This window comes from Charadrius vociferus, unplaced genomic scaffold (genome assembly GCF_000708025.1).
Source record: "Charadrius vociferus isolate BGI_N301 unplaced genomic scaffold, ASM70802v2 scaffold2, whole genome shotgun sequence".
Lineage (NCBI taxonomy): Eukaryota > Metazoa > Chordata > Aves > Charadriiformes > Charadriidae > Charadrius > Charadrius vociferus.
Window position 1 is genome coordinate 2182848 of NW_009647595.1, and position 25451 is coordinate 2208298.

At 40.8% G+C, this 25451-nt stretch overlaps 1 protein-coding gene across 1 annotated transcript; it reads right to left on the reverse strand.

Moving 5' to 3' along the window:
* Window positions 1-5799: 5799 nt before the first annotated feature.
* On the reverse strand, window positions 5800-22140 carry TNFRSF11B (tumor necrosis factor receptor superfamily, member 11b). The gene is made up of 5 exons (XM_009880991.1): window positions 22058-22140; window positions 12192-12561; window positions 8365-8559; window positions 7801-8025; window positions 5800-6345 (listed from the first exon to the last, which is right to left on the reverse strand). The coding sequence occupies exons 1-5, from the start codon at window positions 22085-22087 to the stop codon at window positions 5957-5959; spliced, it is 1209 nt and encodes a 402-aa protein (XP_009879293.1). The 5' UTR covers window positions 22088-22140; the 3' UTR covers window positions 5800-5956.
* Between the last annotated feature and the right edge of the window lie 3311 nt (window positions 22141-25451).

Here is a 25451-nt window from a genome sequence, read left to right on the forward strand (position 1 = left end):
GGAGGCTGGTGTGTCCTGTCCTGCCTCTTCCCAGCAGCGGGTGGGTAGGAGCCCCTGAGGCTTGGGAGGAGGGAGTCCACCGCTGCTGCTGCCTCCCTGCCTGTGTGCGCTGCTGGCCAAGGAGAGTTGGGGACCAGCAGCTCCAGGTGTGGCAGGGAAGTGAAGCAATTGTCTGCACCCAAAGGGATTATTTGGGTGCATTGTGCCATGAAGGAGTGCCAGGCTACGAGACCATTTCACAGAGACATCTAAGCCAGTGATGGGGTGGGGAGGAAGGGATGCAGTTGCAGCACACAGACCTTTGCAGCAATTTGCTGAGCATCCTTGTCCTGAGTTTCAAGTGTCTGAGCCCTTGCAGGGTACAGAGAGAGCCTGGGAGCACCACCAGGTCACCACTTCTGCAGCTGGGCATTAACCTGCTGCCATTGCTTGCCTGTGAGCATCCTCTGTCAGCACAAAATCACCCAAATGGGGTCTTGGTCATTAGCTGCCAAAGAAATCTCTTCCTTCCAAAGAAGAGAGATTTGTTTTCTGAGTACTTGGTTTTGGTGATTATTTCAAGAGAGAAAGTCTGATTTTAAGGCACAAAGTGTAGTTTTCCTGCATCGTTCTTCTGGCTGCTTGAGGTTTCAGCATGTCAGTCTTAGACTTTCAAAACACGTCTCAACAGCAGTAACTACCCATTCCTTGTATCCCTGAGCTGGCTCCCAACCCACGCGGCATAAAACCAAGCTGCTCTTCTCTACCTCCAGGAGACGGGAATAGCCCGGTTTCCCGCTGGCTTCAGCGGCCTGCCAGCCACTCTCCGCTTATTTTGTTGCAATCCAAAAAACACACCCTTGTTCAAGCATTGACACATCTCCTGAGTGTGGACGCCCTTCCCGAAAACGTGGGTCTGTGTTCGTTTTCCCTAACTCCGGCTGGGAGAGGCTCCTGCAACCCTTCCGGTATTTAGGCACCTTGATCTTTGACTTCTCTGTCTCTCCCCTTCAAAGAACACAAGGACCTGATCCATCTCTTACCGACACTGAGTTTCCATTTCATTACATAGCACTAATCATCCTTTTGGATGTACCATTTCACTCATCTTAAGTGCCATAGGCAGAGCTGAAGCGCAATAGCAATACTCCACCATTGATAGTATCAACAGACAGAAATCTTGGTTTGTGTGCTGACAAAGTTCTGCATATCCAGCATGATATACGTCCCAGTTGCCAGAAAGTTTATTTATTTATTTAAAAGTGGATGAAGACTTTCCTTCCTAGATAAAGAAAAAAGGAGAAAAGTATATTCCAGAAAGTTCTGTCTTCACCATTATTGAACCACGCCCTGTCCTCTTCATATAAGAAATATTGCCAAAGCCACAATCTTTCATCATGTGGTTCCTTTTAAATAACCTCTTAGGTACTAAAGGTCAGGATGATTTTAAAAAAATAACCTGGTGCTATGAAAGAACTTTTTTTAAATGCAAAAAGACAAACAGAGGAATCCTACGCAAACTTACCATAAATAAAAGGGATGAGGATAATGATCAGTGGAATAAACTACGTTCACATTGTGTTCACTTGCTTTACTTTGTCTCAAGCTTTGTTCAGTTCAAAACTCTGGTATAAAAATAGAATTACTCAATTAATTGCAATTCTGAGTCCACTCTTATAGCCTTTTCCCATAGATTTGTCCTTCAACTCCACTGGGAGTAGTCACGCAACGACTGCAGCCTTAGCTTTGTAGATATTTTTATCCATCCTCACTACTGAGCTTATTGCCAATATTGGTTCTACCATCTCATTAAGGTGAAGGAAGAAAAAAGTAAAACTGTCTTCTTTTTTTTTTTTTTTCAGTTATTTTTGTCCATTTTATTTTTGCTTCTCTACATTTTTTTCAACAAAGAAATATTTTGGAGGGTGGGTATTTCCTATATTTGATGTTTGTCCAAAATTGAATAGTTCCTGATAGTCTGCAGAAATTGCTTGTTCTTTTTTACTGTAAATATTTACTTTTTTCTGAGCCACAGTTTTGAATTACTTCAAGGCTGAAAATTCGGGCATTTTGAAGATGATTCACAAGCAAACCAGATACCTCTGCCTTGGAGGTGGCAATGTTGACCCACAGCAGAACGGGCAGGACAGGTGTCTGAGGGCGATGAAGGGTTTGGTTGAATTTGTCACTGCAGCCTGCCGAAGCCCCCAGTACAACTTGCATTCGTGGTGTATGGTGTGTGTGAGTGTGAGTGTGCACAAGTGTGTGCGTGTGTATGTGGTGTTCAGTTACAGACGTGCGCATTCCTAACCAATTCTTTGGACCTTTGTTGTGCAGCTCTCTAAACATTTTAAAAACTATATAATACCAAGCTTTCTTTCAGAATGTTCAGTCTATAGCAGACTATATTATTGATTGGTAATTTTATATGAGAGCATCCATGAGTCACAGTGAGGGAGCAGGAATCTATTGTGCTTGGTGATGTGCATAGCGTAAAGAAAGATGATTAAAGAGCTTAATATCTACTTTCTTCTTTAATTTCCCTCCTACTCCAAAACATCGTGTATTTTCTGGGACCCAAGAGACTGCCTCACTGGAGGACAAGTGCGTATAAAAAAAGATCTAAAAAACGGCACTGTAGAAGTTTTTGAAACCATAATGTTCTGCTTTCAACCCATGGTATTTTTTGGTGACTGAGGGCTGTTTTGGCTCTCTGAGAGCACGGCTGGACAGACAACAGCTGAAGAACCTGCCTTAAAGCCAATCTCACCACTTCCTTCAAATATTCCTGAAACTGTGTTTCCTTTTTCTCAGTAAAGGAGAAGCCGACACGGTGCCGGGACAACCCCTGCCCCTGCCTTGGGCAGCAGAGGCTGCAGAGGCAGTGGAGGCAGCACACTCCTCTCTCCTCCCCGTTCCGGTCTTCCTTTCCACCCCAAGGCAGGAGCACCCTCACCGCTCACCAGGGGCTGGCAAAATTGTTGCCTTCCCCCGAGTCTGGTCCACAGCCAGGCTGGGAGGAGGGCAGGCACTGGTACCCCAGCAGGTCAGAGTACCCTGAGCAGAGCATCCGTCTTCGTGTCACCCCAAGGCCCAGCTCTGGCTGGTTGTCCCCAGCCCTCATGCCTCCCTCCTTCCCCCCACCTCTCCTTCCCCAGAGAGTGTTTCCTCCGTGCCTTGCACATGGACCCCTCTCCCACCTGCTGCTGCCGCACAACTCCTCTTTCCTCCTGCAACCTTCTCTGAAAAACAAACCTCCACCCCCAAACCCACATTTTTTTCCAAGCAACCCTCCCACTTTCTGTTTGCCTCACCCTCTCCCTCATTATCCTGGGTCTCGCTTTTGTTTGTCTTGGCTATTTTGGGCCGGAGGCTCTTTGGGGAAGGGAATACGGTTTAAGTGTTGCCTGCTCAGGATGTGAAGTGTTCGATTCCTTCCAGTTGAGCAAAGCTGAATTGATAAATGAGGCATAAACTGGCTGAGAAGCGTCTACCTGAGTGTGGGCACTTGGTTAGCTGAATCAGCTTTAAAAGGTATAATTCATTGAACAGGTGTAACTTTATGTTTAGAGGGAAAAAAATAATCCAACTTTAAAAGGCATAGGTAATAGTTAAATGCTAAAGTTTCACAGGAAATCCAGTCAAAGCTATACTCTACTGCAGTGAAGTATAGCATAGTCACGTGGCAGCTATAGCATAAAATATACTCTGTGGCTCTGAGCATCTGCTCCAGTATTGTTTTCACGAAGGACCACAAACATTCACAGGGTTATTTACAATGAGACTTACATATAATTAGTTGGAATATGGAAGTATAAATGTATAAATTAAAACCAGTATCAGGTACTAAGAAGCAATTGTGCTTTTCCCTAGCCCATAGCTCTATTAAAGTGATTCCACTGATACATACTTTAACTATATTCCTACTTGATACTATAACTGTGCTGCCAATTGCTAAATTGTTGTATTAAATAGAGCTAATGTAGAAAGGATTAGGATGGAAATGTTTATAAGAGGTGTGTGGGATTCCTCTTCTTTTTGCTGCCTGTAAGATGATTATTCTCATTTTAATACCTACAACACCCCAAACCTCCACACCTGGCAGAGTCATGGAAACATCTGGGCTCTATTTTGCAGATTTGAGACTCTGTTGTTATCATCTTTTAAGCCTTTTAATTATATGTAAAACCAGTTTCTGTAGTAAAAGTATGTAAATTACTTCAAATGAATCAACACAAAACTAGGATTTTTTTGTGTGTGTTCAGCACCATTTCTCAGCTACATTGATAAACGAGATGCTAATATATAGGATGTGAAATATAAAAGGGAGTTTATTCCTTTTGATACCAAAAGAGATGTGAGAATTCAGGGAAAAATTAAACCCGAGTATTTTGAAGCGACATGTCCCATTTGTACTCTCTGTAAGGAGAGCACTTCTGATGAACACCTATCGCATCTACCAGGAATCTTTTCCTCATTTTTTACTTAAGATCCTCTCATCTGTAATAGTGGAATATTTGTCATACAAGGCTAAATGCTGATGGTTTTTGCTTCCTTTACACAAGGGAAAAGATTATGTTGAATACTCAACCTCTGTTCACCTGGTTTAAAGAAAAAAACAAGAGTACAGTCTCTCTGCAGACACTGGAGCCTTTGGCTTGCAGTGAATGATCACTGGTCCTTAAAATTATGTGACCTGATAACAACACTCAGGCACTCTCTGTTCTCTTTTTTTGGAAGGGCCCATGTCTTCGCAGGTGCCTCATTCTGCAGCTGAGGCTAATGGAAAATGATTTTTATTTTTTTTATGTGACCTCTCTGTGCTCCCTTCCTTTAAACATAGTGGCAATATGTGAGGCTTTCCAAGTCTGTCAGGGCCGTGCATCATCTTTCCTCCATGAAATTACAAGCTGTGGTTAGGGCAAAGGTTGTGAGCTCTCCAAGAATGACACCGGGCCAAGAGTGATCCTGGGCCAAATGTGTCTATGGAGTTATAATCAGTTGTATCGCAACAGCCTGGGCCCTCTGATCTAGAACCTTTAATACTTTTCACATTCTTTTACACCTGTACAAGTGACCATGAAAATCCAGTGCTGGTCCATATTTCCTTGGCTCACATATTAACTACTAGACCAGACAGGTAGTAGCAGAGAGCCAAGCCCAAGATAAGAAGTGAAATCCACATCCTCTGTCTTTGTTATTAGTTCCTACTTCAGAGTCAAGAGTAGAACACCAGTCAAAAAGTAAACTGAAAAATTTAATTGTTTTATAAAATAAGATTATGAAATTCTATGTAAAAATCCAGCTTCTTAAATATGGTACATTCAGTTCCTCACAGAATATTTAAATATTCAGGTCACTTATGCTCTATTTTCACCATATTTGAATTAAAATCATTGGATAAATTAAAACATCGCTACCAAAAGATACCACAACTTATACAAATAAAACTAAGCAATAATATTTTTTTAAATATAAAAGGTAAAGAAATTAATAACTCTTCGAGCATGCTACAAAATTTTGCCAGAAAAATATATGGGATCATTTTTGTTTAACTAGAAAATATACAGTGTGCTTTTCATTTGTCTTCCTAAAATTCAGTCTCATACAATTTCCATTTAACTTAATAAATATGTACAACAAAAATGTTTATACCTCAAAGAATATAAATAGCAAATACTGTAGTAGAGCCTGGTCCGGCATTCTTTTCTCATCCAGTGACTATAGTGGGGTTTTTCAACTCTGAATGTGCAAAAATGCAGAATCAGGCTCTTAGTGTTATCAACAGGTTAATAGCTTTTACAAAAGTGATTTTATTAAAAAAAACTTCCAAAAACACTGCAAAAGACTTAGAGCTATTCCAGTCGGGCATTTCTATAAATAGTAAGACATAATGTAGGAAAACAACGTTCCAGTTTAATTACTGCTGGCAGTAATTAGGGAAAAATAGTCAGTGAAGAATGAATAATATCTTGAATTAGACGCATCTTACTTTCACTGATTTAATTTGGTTCCTTACCATTTCTAAAAGGAGTTTCTGGTGTAATCTATACATTGTAAATCTGTGAAGAAACTTAATCGCCTTCTTCAGCCTTTGGATGGTTGGTTTTGGAAAGTGGTATGTTTTCAAGTGCTTCAGTCCATACATTAAACCTTTAATGGTGTCTTGGTCACCATTCTTTATTCTCCACAGATTGAGAAGCTTCAGAACTTGCTCTGTAGGTTGACATAGTTTCATTGTGCGCTCGATATCTTCTTTTCCCACTTTTTTGCCTGGTAAGTTTGCCATCAGTGTGTTGAGATGTTCAAAGCTGAGATTCGGGTGGCCAATATGCCTTAAGACACTATTTTCACAAAGATCAATATCTATACAAAGTGAAAAGACAGCAGAGATAAGTACAATGCATTACGACTTTACCATGGCCTGCAAAAATACTTCCACATTTCACAGAATCATGGAATTTTCAGAGTTGGAAGGAACCTCTAGAGATCATCTAGTCCAACTCTGAATTTGCATTAAAAAAAAAAAAGTCAGAGGTGGAGTAAGTAAGAGTCTGAGGTCTCAAAGCATCTGAGAAATCTTCCAAAAAAAAAAAATCTGGAGAGCTGTGTCAAAGTGCAGGAGACAGATCTGTGGCTGGTATAGCCGCAGGGAATAATTTTGAATTTCCAAACCAGCACTGAACACATACTCTCCGCCGGCGTGTAGCCCACCTGCTGCTGCCACAGGGGAACTCGTGCGATGTTGTGGGAGCACGGCGACTTTCAAGGTGAATATTCCTTCCCTTTTTTATGTTATTTCAAATAATTGTCTCAGCAATGCTCTTTTTTTTTTTTTTAGGCTGATGAAAAGCACTTAAGAATTTAATTAACTTTGCAAATACAAACAGCACCAAATCACAAAGTTAGTAGCAAGTATTTATTGCTATATGTTTGTTTCATCTATCTTGTAAAATGTTCTGTGTACGTGATAGGAACCCTAATACTTGGTTCTCTTCTTCTTCACAAATGTCTAGGCAAGCTTTGCTAAAATAATCATTTTCATTTTTAACGTCCTCTAGACACTTCACAGACTGACATGAGCATACATATTAAAAAGAAGAGGGAGAGAAAAACATTTCTGCAGCATTTTTCAAATCTATTCAGAGTGGACAAAAGGTCGTTCTAATGTGGCAGTTGTTGATGGTGGCTTACATGAAAAGAGTTGGCCTGACTCTCATAAAAACCTCGGTGTTAACATTGCAGCACCGTTTCACCTTTGACACCTGTCTTGGCAGATTCAGCACAAAAATAGTGCTGAATTGGAATGACAAATAGGTACCAGAAGGGAAAAGGAAGGGAAAGCTTGTCTGTGTATTCCTCACTCCCATGCATCCCCATTCCATGAATAAACGTCCTAGTCTGAGCTGTCAATCTCCACTTTACAGAAAACAAATTGCACCCTCAGTTGCAGGCATCCAGCTTCCTCTAACTTCAGCAGCCACTGCTCAGATATAACAGTGGGAAACATTTTCCCCACTTGATCAAAATTCTTAATACATGGTGCAGTCTCAAAAGGGGATCTTGGCTGTGGCACCACACATGCTCCCAGGGGGGCTACAAGTCTGGGAAGAATTCAGTCCTCGACTCATCAGGAGAAGCTGAATTCTCTTCCTGCTTTCCTTCAACTTCACTGTGCTTACTGCATCAATAAATCTCAGTTAAGCCCTGCAGGTCCTCCTCGGAGCACGATGCATCACCAGGAGGTGTTTGATCCCAAGCAATTTTTAAAGTGCCATTTAGTATGTTGCTTTTAATATATGTACTATCAAAATAAGGTACCTTGAATAATCTTCTTGACCATATCCTGTTCTTTGTTTTGCTGCTTCCATAATTTCAAAAGCTGGAAGGTCTGCTCTTGAGTACCGTGCCTTTGTTTAATCCTTTCAATATTTTCTGTGGTAACCTTAGTCCCAGGCAAACTGTCTGCTAGGATGTTCAGCCAGTTAGGCGTGAGATGAGTAGGAACAGCAAACCTGAAAAAAGCCTCCTCGCACAGGGTTACATCTGAAATGAGAAAGAGAAAAGGAATATGTCAATTGTTTTGATCTCTGTTACCCTGCTCGTCTCTGGGGAAAAAAAAAAAAAAAAAAAAAAAAGGCAAGCAGCCAGGATGATAACAAAAAAATCCTTAAGAAGCAAAGTGGTCTTTATCGTGCTGTTGCTCTCTGCGCTTGAGTTCCGTTTGGTCTGACCTATAATAATTAAAACTTTACTATGGCCATCCCCATAGCAGGAAATGGTTTCCAAGCTAGATATTTTTATAATAAATGCTGATAAATTCATTTTAACTGTAATTTAACTGTAATATGTTTTCAGAACATTCTTCCTTAATATGATACATACCTATTCCACATTTTTGAGGTGTCGTATCTGTATTTTCCTGACAGACGTTGTCATGAACTGCATTTCCCTTCAATGCTATTTTGAAGCCCAGTGCATTACAGTTTGTGTGCTTTAGACAGACTGCTTTAGATGATGTTTCATTTGAGAAAAATCCTTCTGGACATCTCTCACATACAGTGTCACTCTCAGGGGTACCTGTGGACACAGGAAAACAATGCATCCAATTATATATAACATCAACTTAAAAAAAAAATACAAGAACACAAAAATAAAAGAAAATATTCCTCCCAAAATTGTTATGCTTCTGCTTTTCACATTTCTGATCTATGAAGGTATCACATTAAAGAAAAAAAAAAAAAACCAAAACACTTTAATTTTTAAAACCAGAAATGGTTCTTTAAGACAATATGTTCCTGCTGGAGTAGTAGAGTAAATAGTACTCTTACATACACTCGTGACCAACTTTAAAATCAGTAATTACTGATTAAATCAGTAATTTCGTAAGGTAATATCTTTAAATCAGTAATTAGTTGAGTCTATTCAGAACTTAGATCATGTCTGACCTTCACCCTTCAACTGTACAAATATTCTGTAAAATAATTAAATGGCACAAGAAACTGCTCTAAATTGTACTCTAATATCTGACCAGAACCTTACTCAAATAGATTATTTTAGTTCTAGCTAAAAATATAACTCAACTAAATATCAACTAACAAACTTCTGATAAGTACTTTCCCTGATCAAATATTAAATTATAGAGGAAAATAAGCTGCAGTAACATTTTTGAACTTTCTTCTGGGCTTGAATAAAATATTATTAAAAGCAAAGAAAGTAGATCATCCAATATAGCAAAATTATTTAATATACATACATATGTTTTACTTTGTGTTTTAATTTTATAAGGCATAGTTTTACTTCAGAATCAAATATATGATACAACAGAATGTCAATATATGTTTCTATTTCATTGACAAAGAGGAAGAAAATTAATGCATGAAATCTGAAACAACACAAACAGTCTAACCATCAGTGGCAGGAAAATAACAGCAGCAATAAATGCTGTATATTCACTCTTATTCAATCTTTATTCAGCCAACATTTAAGCAAGTGCCTTAAGTCTGATATCTAATATTTCATTATTGAACATGAACTTAAGCATGTGCTTAAATTTCTTCGGAAAAAAATGGAAATTATATTTGACTAAGAACATGCCTCCATCTAGTGTATTTTGGAAGTATTAACATGTGGATGCTTATTTTAATGCTAACTTTTAAGTAAATTTTATTTATTTTGGGCATTTCCTTTGAGAAAAGGAGTGCAAATCTCCAGTTTTCAACCAGCCATCAAAGAAAGTATAGTACTTGCATACACCCAACCTACCATTTCTTTTATCAAACATCAGATGAAAACAAAGGAGAATTTTTTAGTTGTGCATCTGAAAATCAGAGACCCTGTATACTGCCAGACCCTTGAAATCCTCCGCTTTCTGCAGCCAGTGCCCAACCCACAGCAGCAGCCTCTGCCCTTGTGTTTTCTTGCACAATGTGTGCTGCCTGCAGCTCTGGGCTGTACGAAACTCCAGCCAACACCTGCCCCTGGGCGGGCAGCAATTAGCTTTGATGAGAAGTCTGAATTTTTCGCAACTTTCCCTGCTACAGACACGTTGCTGTTTTGTTCTGGCTGCAAGGAAGGGGAAGAAAGGAGAGTCCCTGCAAACAGTGCATCGTTCTGCTCAGAGCTTCCTGTATAACCTTTGCGGCACAGGAGGGAAATAAACTGTGTAATCCATCAGTGTTCTCAGGGTTGAGTATGAAGTCACCTCCCAGCTTTGCCAGCTTCTTCTTCGCTGCTTATCTGGCTGCTCTTGTTCAGGGCACAAACCGCCGCAGCCCTTCCGCCGCTCCCTCCAGTTCGCCTGGAATCCCCCATTCTCCCCAGGGAAACGGCAGCCGCCGGCGGGGAGAGAGTGCGGCCTCACAGCAGCGCTGCTTCCCCAGCACTGTGCTGCTAAAAACTCTGGCACATACAGGGCCAACTGCAGCAGAAAGGAACAAAACCTTAATCTGCACTCATAAAAGGGGACTACGGAAGTAAAGTGATCTGTCCAATGTAATCAGGAGTGACCGTCAGCGGGGAAATGGATTTCGAATGTTTTAAGCTTTGAATGAGGCACTGGACCACACCACCTCCCTGTGTGGCAGTGGAAGCATATTTCTCCGCATTTAGGTTTCATTTCACCTGAATTTACATCATTACAAAGTTCAAGGCTATCATATAGCAGAAACCGGGAACACAGTGTGGGCCATGCTTATTAAATTTTCAGTCGATGCTTCATCTCAAAAAATGACTATTGACACAGAGGGACGCAATTATCTTTACAATGTTTTCATTCCTTGTTTGAGGTCTGCTTGGGTTTAGCTGGTTCATTCTGATGGTCTTTTGGAAACCAACTTTCCAATAAATTACACAATCAGACAATTTATCTTCTTCCAAAATTTGTTTCACTCTGAACTGAGGGATTCGAATTTGTCTGCCATGGTTTCACTGTGGTCTCAGGGATGCAGCAGGCTGGTTGCTCAGACAATTCATATTTTGTTCATCACCCAAAGAGTCTTTCTGAGAACTTTGTTTCTGTCCCTGTTTGACTTGCTGCCGAGGTACAGCAGAACTCATTAACCCAAGCCCCTGGGTATAATGATTTAGGTTAATGAAGGTTTATAACACAGAAATGCGGTGGCTGCCAGTGGAAATGCTTAACAGTGGCAAGGGCATCGGGGTAATGCTTAGTTAACCAATTACTCGGGCACTAGTGAGCAGCTACAGCAGCGACATTAGTCCTTACGTCAAAGTTGTTCTCCAATGAGATGTTCATAACCCAGCAAAGGACTCCCGACCTATCATTCAGCATAGCTCTAACATGTACAGGCAAGCGCTAGTGTTTCTCATTGTATATACGTAATTCCTAGGGAAGTAATTCTGCAGTCTGGAGATTGGTTGCCTACGGGTTCGTGTCTGAGGTGCTTTGATTCCCTTCCTCAGTGCTCTTCTCCAGGCAGTTATCAATCTCTGGTACAATGACAGTTTACAATTCTTTCAGGATGTATTAAATATGGGAGCTAAACTGAGCCATGACATTTGCCAAATGATAAATGATGTATTTTGTTTTGAGAGAAGAACTTATTATTGGTTTAACAATTTATGTTGTCTTAAATGAAGAATACACTCCACGGAAAAGCGCCGCTTCGTCTGTATCCCCACCAGACCTACAGCACAATGCCAGCCTGCTTGAAAAAGAAACGGTTGTTTGTTTGATAATAGTAACTGTTTCCCGAAGAGTTCCAGCTAGGATGCTGATAATTAATTATTACCAGATATTGCTGGGATGCTAGAGCTATATTAATATTGTTATAATTATACACTTGGTATCAAACACATAGTGCTCCTGGTATTTGTCAAGATACGCGGTTGCTTGAAACAGCAGATTTCGAAATGAAAAACATTATTATTTATCACACACACAAATACTACATTCCAGATAATGTTCCTTTAAAAGAGGCAATCCATCATGTTTCTCATTAGAGTGCAATTTGCTACATTTGCTACTGCCATTGAGTTATATATTACTGTAGGAGCAGGGTATTCCACTGAGAAATGTTCCTTTGGCTACAGTCCAAATGATGCAGACTAGGAACAGGTTCAATTGGCTTTACAATTTACTGTCCTGTAATTTCATCTGGACGAGCCTCTTTCCTAATCTTGTAACTGCCACAAGTCATTGCCGTGCAGTAGAGGTCTAATTAATGTGCATATTGACAATCGCTACATACCTGGCTGTGCAACGCCGAATCCGGGAGGACACTCCGTGTGCTTTAAACAAAACTCAAGCTCCAGGTATCTGCCATCGACACACTCACAGACGCGGTTCTGCGTGCTGGAGCACTCCTGCTTGACGTACTGCAGCTCTTTGCAAACAGCGCTGCAGTACTGGCATTCATCGTTGCTGTTCCACTCTTCGGCGTAGTACTGATCCGGACACGGGGCACACTGCGTTGGGCTGGTGGCTGTACAGTGCTCCTTTACGTAGCTCCCAGGAGGGCACTGATCACACAGTAGTTGACGAGATGTCCCTGGATCATAATGGGGATATGTGCGAGGAGAGTCGTCCTGGATGGTCCACTTCACAGAAAGGTCCAAGAGCTAACAATGGGAAAATAAAACAGCACTCGCTTTCGTTCTGGGGAGCACCACAGTCACCAAGAAACCTACATTTTAATGAGTTTATGAGTCTAATCTAATCGCTATCTTCAAAAAAATGTTTGTGTTAGAAATCAATAAATATTAGCCAGCTTCCAGACTCTCCCGTGTCTGTGTTAGAATGGGAAAATTCTAGGATGTTGGGATGATCTTCCCAACATAAGTACTTCCTTGTTCTTCCAGAGATGTAGATTCATTTCTTCTCCCATTTACACCTTTTTAATATCACTGGGTAATGACCTTTTACTGCCTGGCACCACAGAACCTGGCCTATTAATTTAATTGGCAACATGCTCGATGAACAGCAAGGCGGGGATTATGCACTCCTGTGTTCTTAAGTATCAAGTTCTTCAGATGCAAAATAAACGGTATCTGAACATACAAATCTGACCAGCATGCTGCACCATTACCACAGATACCTTTAAAGGTGATTCCTTACAATATTTCTTTTTGCTAGCAACAAATATTTAGAACAATATAGGTTACTTTTTAATGCCTTCCATTTAATCTTGCACTCAAATGTAGCAGCTCTGGGGATAAAACGGGGCAGTTACATTGAGTTTGAAGATGAAGTTTCAGACAGAGGTAAAGAATGCTGCAGTTTATGAAGGGTACCGTAAGGACTTAATCGCTTGAGCTGGAAGAGGTCAGGCTGATGCTTTCACTTCCTATCTAAAGCCACAGCCTTGGGGCTGTCATGAGGACCTACTTCGGTACAGGCACACATCATGACCCCTAAGCTCGGTCTGCTTCCTGCAACAGTCTGCTTTGCTGGTGTGATTTGGGATCTAAGGAGCTGAGATGGCACTGCCCTCTTTAGAGACAACCTCCCTATCCTGTCATTTTGGTCTTGTAACTGAAAATTTGGTTCCATGATTCTACCAGCCTATCAAAACAATAACTCTCAGGTGTACTCCTTACATACCGCACTGAGCCCCACGGGGTCCGCCTACAGCTCATTCTCCCCACTGAAAACACGGCTCTGTCCCAGCGCTGCGTGACCAACATGCTGCTTCTCTTCTAAAACTTGTACATTTTATAAGGATGAAGTACACTGGCTCTGAATGAAGATATTTTTTATATATCCATTCAAATCATAGATCCAACTGCCTTGTCTTTGTTGCTATTTTAATCCCAGTCAGCTAATATGGATTTGCCAATTCAATTGCAAGAACATATTTTCCTCTTTTCCAATGCAGATGTCCTCAAAGTGTAAGTGGAATTAACTCTTTTTATTCATTCAGACTCTGTATTCCTAAAGAGGCTTCATCTAAGGGCCTCACTTCTGCCACAGCATGGCACTTCTTAAGTGATAGTCTTATTAAAGTTGAAAAGGACAATTTAAGTGTTCATCTGCATTAACACAAGTCATAGCATTTGCACCAAGTAATATTGGGTGCCTAAATTAGGAACTCTTACTGCTTAAGAAAATATTCTTAAGTGCATTCTCCTGTTGCCTGTCTATGAATCCATTTTTTATCCAGATATACTTAGACAGGCTGAAGAATGAAACATAGATAGTATGGATATTCCCCAAAGCCTCTTCTAGTTACCCTTGACTAAGCCCTGTAACTTGTCCGATCTGTGATTTCTACACGTGGAGATCTCACTTTTTCTTGTGGTCTCAATGCACAATCTCTTCCATTGTGAGAAATTCCTCATTACTCACTGATGTTTGATGTACTGCTCCATTTTTCTTAAATGATTGGATCTGTTTCATGCCATGTGTTTAACAAGAGGGTGCAGCACATTTTTTAGTAGCAAATGGCTTTCCATTGATGAAAAATGCACCCACCCTTGGTAAATCTACAGCTATTACTCTAGAAATAAGGAAATCCTGGTAATCCTATTAATTGTTGATGTGGTTAGGTTTTTTCTATAGCTTTTATTCAGTAATAGATAATACAGCATCCCAGAATCCAAGACTCTCATGGACACGCGCATTCCTTCTGCAGAACAGACTGCAACATGCGGCACAGAAGCTACGAAGACCCACATTTCATGCAGACATCTGTGAAAACCCAAGACAATACCCAGCACAGATGAAAGTCTGACACTGTGAAAATTATTAGGGACAGCAACCAGACAGGCGGACAGAACATCCTCGTGCAGAAACGCCAGTTTTCCTTCCCTGCAATGCACAACCCACAACAAACCCGAAGCTGTCACTGCAGCAGAATCTGCTCTTCTGGGTCATGTCTGTGCCCTTGGAGACACATTTTTAGGTGCCAAATGGTTAGGTGGACCATTTCAAGACTGCTCAAGTCCCCTCTGCAACATGCAGCAGTAAAACCAACAAGATTTTCTCTGTTTTCCTGACTCAGCAATTTACTTTGGAAATCACATATGAGGCAAGTGAGAAGTTTTGCTGCAGGAGATGATTCAGGATTAGAAATAATTCAAATTCAATAATTGGGGTATAAGAGCTTGGGTCTTTGTAGGGAAAGGGAAAAATGGAGGCACTTGCTTCCTGAAGAACCTATAGCTATGTGAAGCAAGCCAATAAAAATTGAAAATAATTTGACACAATTTGAGAGGAATTGATTTTAAAAATTGAGAAAAAAAATACTTGAACAATACATGTGTGAGACCATGCAAAGTTTTGCTTTTGGAAGTACCAATAGCTATGAACTATTAATGGCAACCAGAATACTATTAATCTAAATGAACACAACCAATAACCATAATAATACGATTAATAAATCAGGATCACTAAAAGGACTATCAGCCTTTGCATTTGATTTTTTTCTTTGTGTATTTAAAAGACAAGCACAACACACCTGTCGTCCCCTCCTTCCTAGAAACACACGTTATGTAGATGCAGTAACCCACCCTCCCATCCATCCATCCATCCATCCATCCATCAGCGGGTGAGCCATATGTATGCAGGCTCTTTTATTTAGTAAATAATTATGAGAAAAAACTCTTCAGTCAAACTAAAGCTATAAATGCAGTCAATATCACGGTATTTTACCAGAGTATTTTATACATTATTTTCAACATAGACCTAGATTACCATTACCATTACTGTCTGACTACCATGATCCTATTAGTACAGTGAGCTGTGGAACTCATTGCCACAGCACGTTGTAAACAGCTGAGTTAAAAATTCTACTGGACATAATAATGGAGGGAAAATTCTAATAAAGAGCTATTAAGCATAAACATCACCTTTAGATCAGGAAATCCCAAGCCACAAACTGCTTGAGTCTGGAGGAGTACTTTGGAAAAATAGTGCTATCTTTCTGCCTTTTTCCTCAATCTCCTCTATGCATCAGTTCTCAACCCCTGTGGGGCTTTTTAGGGTTTTTTGTCTGGATTATTTTTTTCTTAGACCCAGTACAGCATTAGTATGTTCTTAACCACATTTCTGGACTCCAATCCCCAATACCACACTTCTTCATAAGACTACTGGAGGTCACTTAGTAATACTTACAGAACAGATGAACAAGAGTGTCTTCTGTGCAGACTGAAAACACCTAGCAGACATGAGTGTTCTGAATATTAATATGCAACCTGAAAATCAGGAGTTATCCTTGGACCTACATCAAGTGCCAAAGTAGAAGCAATCTATGTTTCAAAAGTTTTGCAAAAAGGCAGGAAGAATGGTAGAAGGTAATTAAGTATGATTTTTTCTAATTTTACTGCAGCAACTTGACACAAACAGAATGAAAAGACTTTTCTTGTCCCTGATCTCACAGAATAAACTAGAGGGGAACATCACTAAATTGTCCTTTCTACTGGCCTAAGACACACTGAATTTGTGCTTACATTAGCAAGTTGGACCACCTGTAACACCAGATTTGTATGGCAAAACAGATGGTGCCGAGCACCTGACATCCATATTATGCATGATTCAGGGGGGTTATTTTGGCCTACCTTGCAGTCCGCTCTCATGGACTGAGCATACATTAGTGGTTACAGTGCATCTGGTGCATCTCTGGAGTCTATCTCTGGGATTTATTTTCATCAGTCCAGTTTACTTTTGTAAATCCACTTTGTGCACTCTAAGTCTGCTCTGATGCACAAACTAAAATACAGTAAATAAGGATGATCAGGAGATGCCCTTTAAAAGCAAGTTCCTGAATCAAATTAAAACGCTAATTCAATGCATTTTGTGTCATTCCTGACATTTTTCCTCCTAAGCCATGGTATGACCAACTTGTTAGCAAATTCTCAGTCACATAAAACCTCTGATTGACCTGAATGCCCATCCTTAAAGGTGCACAGCATACTAAACACCTTAATCTCTGCTGTAAGGAATAACACTATTTGAGCACATAAAAATGGCGTGATCAGAACTTACTAGTTCTGAACGTTGGTCTTCCTCAAAGCTTCACAGAAAGCAGGATTTCTCTCTAATCCTGCTGGCACTGGCTTGTTTTGCACTTGCTAGAGAAGGTGGCAAGTTCCAATTTGAAAGGAGGAAGAAAGTACAAGTCTGGCTTCAGTTTACTGGAATCAAAAGTAGAGGCAATGAGCATATTCACCCTTTAAGCCTGAAGAAACCAGAGCTGGAGTCTATCAGTACTACACTTGGCCAAGTTATGGATTTGTCATTGAGATGATTGCCTAAAATTATGTTCATCCTTGTTTAAGAAAGTTTATTTCAGCCTGGAAGAGATACCAAGAGAATTAGAAGGATATGGAGATCCTTATATTGAAGAGAATTTTGACTTGTTGAATATATTGGCAATTCAAAACAGTACCTATAGATTCAGTACAGACAGACAGGGAACACATGGAGAAGAACTTTCTCTGGTAAAGAATAATGCTGACCAATGAAAAGGGGATTCTCTCATCAGAGGAAGTTTGGGAACAGCCTTTAACGGAGAAGCAGGTGCAAGAAACCCAAGTAGTTTAAATATAGCTCCCAATGCATTTCTGAAAGCAAATACACCATTTGGTTTCCTGGAAGAGCTGGGGAATAGACTGAAAAGATCTAGGTAGTTTCTTTCAGTTTTTGAACCCTAAGCACATGCTTTATATCCCAATACTGATGGAAGCCAATGATATTCAAGATCTTGTTTGTCTCAACAAACTAACTGTTACTCTGATCCAGAGTGCACTCAATCACAAAAGGTTTTCTTAGGGGTACTGAAATACAAGGCTTAATTTAAAAAAATCCCAAGTGTTTTAGGGTGTTTGGTTTGGGTTTTTTTTCCCCCCTATGAATATTAAGTGCTATCAGTAACAAAATAATTACTAAAGCAAAACAAAACCTAGTATCGTTAACTGCATCTATCAACCTATTGGGTGAAATTTACCTCTAGCGTCATGGGCTCAGTTCTGAAAAGGCTGAAAAACTCATCTCCCCGGGCCAAAGCCTGGGTACCTCTGAGGACAGCCATCTCCATGCAAGGAGTTGGGATGAACTGTAAATACTGAAATGTAAGTCTAATGTAAGTCAGTGTCATGTAAGTAAATACTGAGAACTTATTCAAAATGAGTTACCCAGGGTTAAAAAGTAAATCTTTGATCATGTCATTCAACACATTAGGCCTAAAGCTGTATTTTTCTATACCATTTTTATGTCAGCATACACAAAACAGTCAATGCTAGCATGAAAGGCCTGTGTAGTCCACTTATTTGAGCCCTTAGAAGATGCTTTTGAAAGAGAAATAATGTGATTGTAAAATTTCATTTCAGATCTGGGGCATGAAAAAAGTACACGCCCTTTTCTTTCATCTTTAAATGTAAGGCAAAGAGCCACTTGCTTTTTCTTGTTGAATTAAAATGAACTGGAAGACAAAGCACATAAAGCAAAAATCCTTCAAGCATCATCCCTTTAAATCACTGCTTTGTAAGAGAAAAGAAAGTGGCTTTTCAGCATATGAAAATATTATTATATAGCTTGGGTTTGAGGTTTTGGGTTGTAGACCAAAGGAGAATGTTTAATTTGCAGAGAAAGATAAATCTGTTTCTGTTTTGCATTCCACAACTATTCTGAAGCATATTTTCCTGCGTGATAAATAATCGTTCAAGGCATCTGTCAGATTGCTCCTAGTGTTTGCATTGGGTTCAAAGTAAAACCTCACAACTCTCCTACTTTGCTTTCTACCCAAAGTATTTGGACAAAGCTAAGGCAGGAGGCCTTCACTTACCCTCAGCCCTTAGGCAGAATGCCTCACTGAAATCATGCACAGACCCCAGAGAAATCTCGGTGTGGCAAAATATAGCACTGAATGATATTGAAGAGATCCTTCTAATCCATAGCTTGTCAAATCAAAACGGTATGTCTAGATCCAGTACATGACAGTGCCATGCTGGATCAGATCCATAGCCATCTATTGCAAATAACCATTGTAAAATATTTGTCATTCATCTAGAGAGAAATGACTTCCATCCATCTGGGAGATACTCAAATCTCATCTTCCTCACCTTGCTGTTCTGGGAGGCCCCATGCAATCACCAAATGTAAAGTCTTTGGGCTAACCGCCATGCAGAACAGCTTACCCCATTAGTTGCTGCAGGCTCGCTGAGGGCACAGCCCAGACGAAATACCTTCTGGCAGACCACAGCTGAGCGTCAGGTAGACAACGAAAGCTAAATCAGAGTCTTTTTCACTGTTTTGAGTTTAGCTCATAAAGCTGTTACGCCATTCTGACAACTGCTTCAATGCAGTCCGCTCGCTCTGAACATAACAAGACCTACTTGTGTACAGAAGATGCTTTGTAAAGTGGAGGCTGCTCTTTTATATAACGAATATAACTAGTGACTATTTCTGAGCAACCTGTATTCGTAACTAAGGATATCAACCGCTGTCTCTATTTCTCTGTCAGGAAAGCAATATGTCAACAATACAAATCTTTCATAGACTTTGTGACGCAGGTAGTTGTCACTCACACAGCAATTTAGGACTCACAAAGCAATTTAGGGGTCTAAAATATTGTTTCATTTTCAGTAGCAGGAAAAAAAAAAAGGTTTTGCATCTTATCAAAGAAGTGCTAAATGGAAAGTCTTCGTTTATATGAGCTACATTTCCCTGGAACCTTGTGGAAGAAGAAAGCAGAAAAGACTAACCAGCTACTCACCAAAAGGTGCGTCTTATCCATAACTCATATTTTGGAACATTATTCACTACAGTGACAGCAAGATTTAGAGATAACCCAAACCTGGGATGTTCCCACCATGACTACAGTCTGCCTTTGCACTGAACAGAATTACTAACAACTGACCATCTAGCTATTGAAACAGTATGTCCAATATTATGTCCAAACAGGTGTTTTTCTCCAGGAAGACTACCAGAGTAGTAAATACAGAAGGAACAAAATTAAAGTTTCTGTGAGATTTGAACAGTACATGTTACTTGTGACAATATCTTTTTAAAATCTTTCTGGTAACCTTGGTGTTTTATTTTTAACCAACACATGCAGACAGACAGAAAGAAAGTCAGACAGAAAGATAACTCCTACCCTCACAGGCTGCAAAGCCACTGCTGCCTACACACAGCAAACGCAACAGGCAGGCCAGAAAAAGCATGTCACATGCGCCCAGAGATCCAAAATAGAGAAAGGTCAAGTTTAAGGGTCAAGATAGTTACGTGACAAGTAACGAGATCCAGCTCTGGGGAATTTCTTTCAATTCAGTCTGATTTCATAATGCTTGTCTGTTTGTAAGCAGTTTTAGTGTTCCAGCAAACAACACGTACATGCGTGCACCACCACAGCAGGTCCCCTTTCTGAAACCTTAGCAAAGAGGCCAAGGCTGAAAGTACATCATGTCCAAAGAGCCTTTTACAACTATGGTTTCTCCAAACTAGGCTTAAGGTATGTGAGCCAAATGCACACAACCTTGAACGGCTGTTGTGCCTCTTACAAATGTTCTTATAAAACAGGTACTAAAACTACTTTTCTGACCTCTAGCACATCTGACAGTACTTAAATTTCACTGACAGTACTTAAACTTCACAATAACTTTAAATAAATTGCTTTTAAATAATAATTTAAAGAAAGTTGAATAATGAAGCTCTGTGGTATGTACTCCTGCCACTAACATATTTCAGCTCTGAGATTCATCTGCCAGAGGATTATGCTGAACTTCACCAAACACTATTACTTTGTGGGAGGACATGAACAGGCACATTACATTTAATCAAAATCAAAATACTGATGTGATTATTTTATGACAGCCACAGATAAGAAGCCAAGCTGATAATAGCCTATTGCTGAAATTCCCAGATTAACTTCCTGTGCTTTCATATAGACAAAGAAGGCACAACATCATCTATGAGATGAAAAAGTTGTCCTGTGTTTCAACTTGCTGACCATGAGCATGACAATTTTTGCTTCCCTTGCACCATTAATTACTTTGGGTTTGTTTCTCAAAAAGCTCTTTCAGAAAGTTGTACAGAGAGTAATAAACATGCATTACTCATCAGGTCCTGGAAATCTTTTTGCATTTTTAAAGAGCTTTCAAAATAAATGGTTCTCAGTTCTAACATTTTGCCACAACATTAATGCAACTGTACTCACCAAAACAACCCAGGAACAAGTTGCCGCGCAGGCACGCATGACAGCCTTTTCTGGATATTATTTTTTAAGGTTTTTGTTTGAATGTTTTCTTATCCAAAAGATTAATAGCCTCCAAATAGATGTTACACAGTATTTGTCTGTACACAGGTTTTAATTATTCTGACACCATATACAATTCCATATGGCTAAATGGATTAAATGACATTTTGAAAGATTTACTGCACTGCTAACATCTCTAAATTTGCATCTGGAAGTATCTTGCTAAATCACTGAGTAAACAAAAACTTATTAAAGTGAGGGCTTACACCAGATTTAATAACACAACTTTTTCTGTAATAGCTACTGACACAGCTACTAATTCATCACTTTCTCGCACATGAAGCTGAATTTTCTAAGCCAAAACGAGCACCACACGCTTCTGCTTTTTTCTGTAGTTCACAGTGGTTTTCCCGGGTAAGAAAGCCAGCCCAGTATCTGAGATACCAACTAGTGCCAGTGCAGCAGAGATTACAGAGACAGGCAGAGATGGAGCTTTTGTAAATCAAAAACAAACATCCCAGCCTACAGTTTCTAAATTCATTCCTAGATACAGTGTTTTGTGTCAGCCCGGTATAATGAAGCCTTACAGAGCGAGAGAGGAAGATAGGAAAAACAGCAAAAGAAAGGCAAATCATGCCACTACCTTAAGAATGGGATGAAAATCCCTGCTGCCTCCCTGGAGCTGGACATGTCCATCGCACTCCAAACCTCACCAGGAAAGCTCGGCATGATGAAACAAAAAAGCTTTACCAAGAAAACGGAGAGAAGGCAAAAAAAACCCCAACCAAAAACAAAACAAAAAAAAAAAACCCAAGCAAAACAAAACAAAACAAAACAACCCAGAAGAAAAGCTGTATGTCTTTACAGCCTGATCTCTGAAGCTGTAATGCATCTTAAAGCCTATCTACCTCTCTGAAGGGACTTACCACAAGCGTGCAGCACAGGAACTTGTTCATTGTGGTCGGTGGAAGAAACCTCAGCGAGCTGGGAAATCAGGCAGAGAGTCAGCTCCCTCTCCAGTCTCCTAGCAGCCTGCTTACATCCCCCAACATTAAAGACACGATATATATATAGTCCCGGTGTAACAGGAAGCTTTGGCTCAGCTTTGATCACTCATTCCCTACCATGACCAAACTTTTCTCTCTCGCGCGCTCTCTCTCCCCCTCTTTTTTTTTTTTTTAAGGAACCTGTAAAACTTGATGACTTAATGGAACCCTTTGAGTGCTGTAACCACAGACTGGAAAATGCAGGAGGGAGTGTCAGGGGCTGGCCAGGGGAGGGTTTAATTGGGCTCTGTCTGTCTGGATGTCTGTCCCCCCCCTCCTCTTCCCTGGGCAGCTGGCTTATAGAATCATAGAATAGTTTGGGTTGGAAGGGACCTTTAAATGTCACCTCTCCCAAGGCTTGGAGGGGAGACGAGTGCCCCGGGGATGACAGCAGCTCCCCTGGTGCCCCGTGGCTCACGGGAGGCACGGTTAGAAATCCCAGCTGGAGGCTGAGTCCCAGCGCCCACAGCAGTGCGGCCGCCTGCTTGCAGGACCCTACAGCACAGCCGGGGCCGCCATTTCCCGGGGATGAAGAGGGCTCCTTTCGGCTCAGCTCCCCAGGGGTTTCCAGGAACAGGGCTGGATGGGAAGCAGGGAGGGGGAGGCTGAGGGGAAGGAGGATCCCTGCCAGTTTCCCTTTCCTACTGAGGCAGGAATGAGAGGAATGGCCCCATTGCCCCTGCCTTCTGCCAAGGCAGGCCTGCGCGACATCATGGGTGTCTGCCTGCCTGGGCCACCACCGGCCAGTACCAGCCCCGAGGGGCTCAGTGAGGAGGAGGGACCCATGGGAATGATACGGGGCTTTTGCATGTGCAGTTGTGATTTCCCAGTGACATCCAGTGTCCAGAAAAAAAGCAAGGCTTAGCGTTTTCAGTAAGCCCTTGTCCAGAGGAGAGGCCGCACTCAGGGGCCTGTTCTTCCTGCCCCCACTAGCCACGCAGTGGCACAGGGCTGGTACCAGGCACAGGGCTGAGCACGGCTTCCCAAGCAAAAGGGCATAGAAAGGATTTCTTCTCCCAACCTGCAGATGTTCAGAAAGTGATTATGGGAGGCTATGGGATCCTGGAGTAGAAGCCAAACCCAGATGTGCCTCCAGTTTTCACAGATGGTTTTCTCTCCCTTTTCACAGGCCAGACCAAAACCTCAGCTCTGGATATTCCAGCTCTCAAGCATTTGAAATGTGGGGCCCACGTTGGCTCTGGGTTGCGCAGTTTTGCCCCTTTGAGTCACAAGGCTGTGGGGGATTGGCAAAAGAGTGAGGTGGAAAAAGCCTGCATATTGTTTCACAAAATTTCAGCTATGCTAAGTCAGGAAACCATCGTCTTAAAGAAGGACAGCCTAGGCACATTCCTCCTTACACATCTGTAACCGTTTGAACACCCACAAAGCATAACCTAAGATTGAAACAGATGCTGATTACACTCGTGCGGCTGATAAAAATCTGAGACATTTGAATTAGTGATGAGTTCTTTGTAAGAGGTGATATGACAACTAGCATGGAAACCCTACCTACACCCAAGGGACTATTGTTGGCATCTGTTTGGTAGTCATCACCACTTGATTACTATTGCACCTTGAATGGATGCTGTAACTGTTCCTGTAATATTTTCAGAGCCTTTTAGTACTTTAGCATCTATTCTTAGATATATTTATGAACATACTGCCCAAGTAAAGGAACAGTAGTACCAATAAACATGATCTGCCTCTACATTTCTACATTTTCGTTGTGGGGTAGGGGGAAGTATTGTTTTTGAAATGGCCAACTTTGACCATGTCAGGGTAGCTATGTGTGAGTATGGTAGTCTTCATATATGGACCAACTTTAAATGTCAATCAGAATGCAACTCCATCAGCACAAGTTATTTAAGGCAAACTAGCTTCATTTCCTCAAAGGAATGTCCTCCTCTCCATTGAGAGCTGGACATGGCAATGTGTCTCTTCTCCCAGCTGGGAACAGCAAACTGCAGTGTCAACTCAGAGGTCCCTGGAAGGTGGCTGAGGTTGATTGCTTCTTGCTCAGATACAGCAAAAAGAAAAGCATCAAACCTATAGCAACCTCCCTGTGATTAATTGGACAGTTTAACTGAATTTCAATGGGCTTTGGATTGGGCTGTGTCTTCTCATTGCTGGTGCCAGCCATAAATACACAACAGCTGGCTCTCTAGAGAAATAACATGTAGCTCATAAGCCTGTGTTTAAACAGGTTAATGTGTAGAGAGAATATTGTTCATACCAGAATTTTCTAGAGATCGAAATATTTTATGCCGTGAAATGGACCAGAAAAGAAATTAAAAAGCCATTAAAATTCTTTAGCCAAAAATGTGGCTATGTTTAAGAAGTGGCATCTTCTTCAACACATCTGCTTTGTGTATATTTTTGTTCAGAGTTAGATTTGCCTGAAAAGACATTTTACTCCCATAAGCATTGAAAAAACTGACACAGGTTAATGAGAAGAAAACAGATCCTCCTTGAGCTCATTTAGCTAAATGGAAGGGGGCCAAGGTGTATCTGTTTCAGTGAGGACAGCAGGTTTGGACAGATGCTAAGGGAACCATCGTCTTAATGATACATGAACATGAAAGTTTCAACTATTTAATCTCACTGGAGTCTGTGGAGCTGGCTGTGGATGTTAGCAGGGAACAATACAGTTGTACTTAGCATGTTTGATCTGGAAATCACAAATAAGCAATAAATACGGGATCCCACACTGCCATTTTTAGTGTCACTTTTCAGAGAAGAATTGCACCTTAACAAGGTTTAAACTGCAGTTTGAATGTTTTCACAAGTGCTTTACAGTGTTGCCACTTTGCCTTTGGGAATTAGTTAAGATGTGCTTTGCAGAGCATGGAATCATAGGACAAGGCAGTAAACCCTGTAATAAACACTTGTCCATGCTACAACCAAGTTGTTCTCAGCAGTGTTTAGAAGAACCACGTTTGTGATTACATGCCATAGCAGGGAAGAGACACAGCTTGAAACTGTTTTTTAAAAGTTAAGTCCCTTTAATTATTCATCATCCATAACATAGTTTACACGATGTAGGAAAAGAAACTTAAAAAAAATCAGGTTTTCTTCTTTTGCTAACAAACCTAAAGTGGGGGATATAGGCATTAAGTAGCCTGTTCCATGTTACAGGAATATGACTAGCTTGTTTTAAAAATCATTAGTTGAAGGTGATGCAGAAACAGCCCTCTAGTTAACAGAAATTATTCATTGCAACTTGTAACAGTAAATACAACTGGAGAAAAAGGATCACCTTCATTGGGCAGACTGA

What these genes read in the sequence shown, in the direction of transcription:
- TNFRSF11B (XM_009880991.1), bottom strand. Translation starts at nt 22,087, where the DNA reads ATGAACAAGTTCCTGTGCTGCACGCTTGTG. An exon ending in TCCTGTGCTGCACGCTTGTG is followed by an intron (nt 12,562 to 22,057) that starts GTAAGTCCCTTC and finishes TCCCATTGTTAG; the next exon opens with CTCTTGGACCTTTCTGTGAA. An exon ending in ACCTCAAAAATGTGGAATAG is followed by an intron (nt 8,026 to 8,364) that starts GTATGTATCATA and finishes TTCTCATTTCAG; the next exon opens with ATGTAACCCTGTGCGAGGAG.